The sequence below is a fragment of the Plasmodium cynomolgi genome (genome assembly GCF_000321355.1).
Source record: "Plasmodium cynomolgi strain B DNA, scaffold: 1632, whole genome shotgun sequence".
NCBI lineage: Eukaryota > Apicomplexa > Aconoidasida > Haemosporida > Plasmodiidae > Plasmodium > Plasmodium cynomolgi.
The window spans coordinates 1-1,006 of NW_004193312.1; the positions used below are offsets into that span (position 1 = coordinate 1).

The following is a 1,006-nucleotide window of genomic DNA, read 5'->3' on the forward strand; positions in this document are numbered from 1 at the left end:
GAAAAGGTGTGGAACTTGTACGAAAAAATTGATAAAGATGTGATAGAAGAAAATTTTCGTTTTGAAAACTATGAAAAAGTTTGCAAACAAATTGTAAGCAATTATGATAATCTAAATGAGAGTCACAAAAAGTTTTGTATGAAACTTGTGAGAAATTTAGGGTGTTATAATTATAGAAATGATGGTTACAATCTTAATAAGGAGGATTGTGTTATTTTATACTACTGGATATATAATTTAGTAAAACAGCATGATATTAAAGATAGTCTTATTACTCCAATTTTTTATGATAATTATAGTAAATTGTGTACGTACAAAAGAAAAGTTAATTGTTTTTATTATGATTATTACGATCATTTTGAAGAACCAGTGAACATGATATTCTTGGATATTTTCCAACATAATATACATATTATAAAAAAAGCGTTGGAAAATCCAAAAGATCAAATTAATGATAATTTGCAAAAGTATATTTGTAAATGCATTCATATATATAATGAAATGCATGATAAATATTGCCTTAGTAATTATGATAATGATCAAAAGAGAAAAACACATGTAGCATGTTAAGTATAGTTAGGTATACATATGATTTATTTCTTAGGGGAGAATTATACAATAATAAATATTTTGTACCGTATATAGAGGATATAAAAGGTACATATTCTGATACTTGTATGGTGCCAGAAAATATAAATAATAATATTGTTGAAAAACCTAAAGATAGAAGAACATCATACTTTTTAGAGGATGTTCTTAGTGAAACAACAAATAATTTAATACATTCAACGGTAGGTCATAATGAAGTTAATGGTAGCCATTCGCCTTCAAGACAATTTTCTGATAAATATAAAGGTGTAATTTTACGTTCAAAGGATGTTATTGATAAAATTCCAGGTATTTATATATCACCTCTTGTAAGCAATGAACTTGATACCTTGGCTAATGAATCTAATAGCACAGGTAGTGGCCGGTCAACTACAACAGCTCTTTCTACCGTTGGTGT

General features: G+C 26.9%; 1 protein-coding gene across 1 annotated transcript; it reads left to right on the forward strand.

Moving 5' to 3' along the window:
• Positions 1–6: 6 nt before the first annotated feature.
• Positions 7–570, forward strand: PCYB_008270 (hypothetical protein; the record flags this gene model as incomplete). The annotated part of the gene is made up of 1 exon (XM_004228248.1): positions 7–570. A coding segment is annotated over one exon (564 nt), but the record flags the coding sequence as incomplete, so codon positions are not given.
• Between the last annotated feature and the right edge of the window lie 436 nt (positions 571–1,006).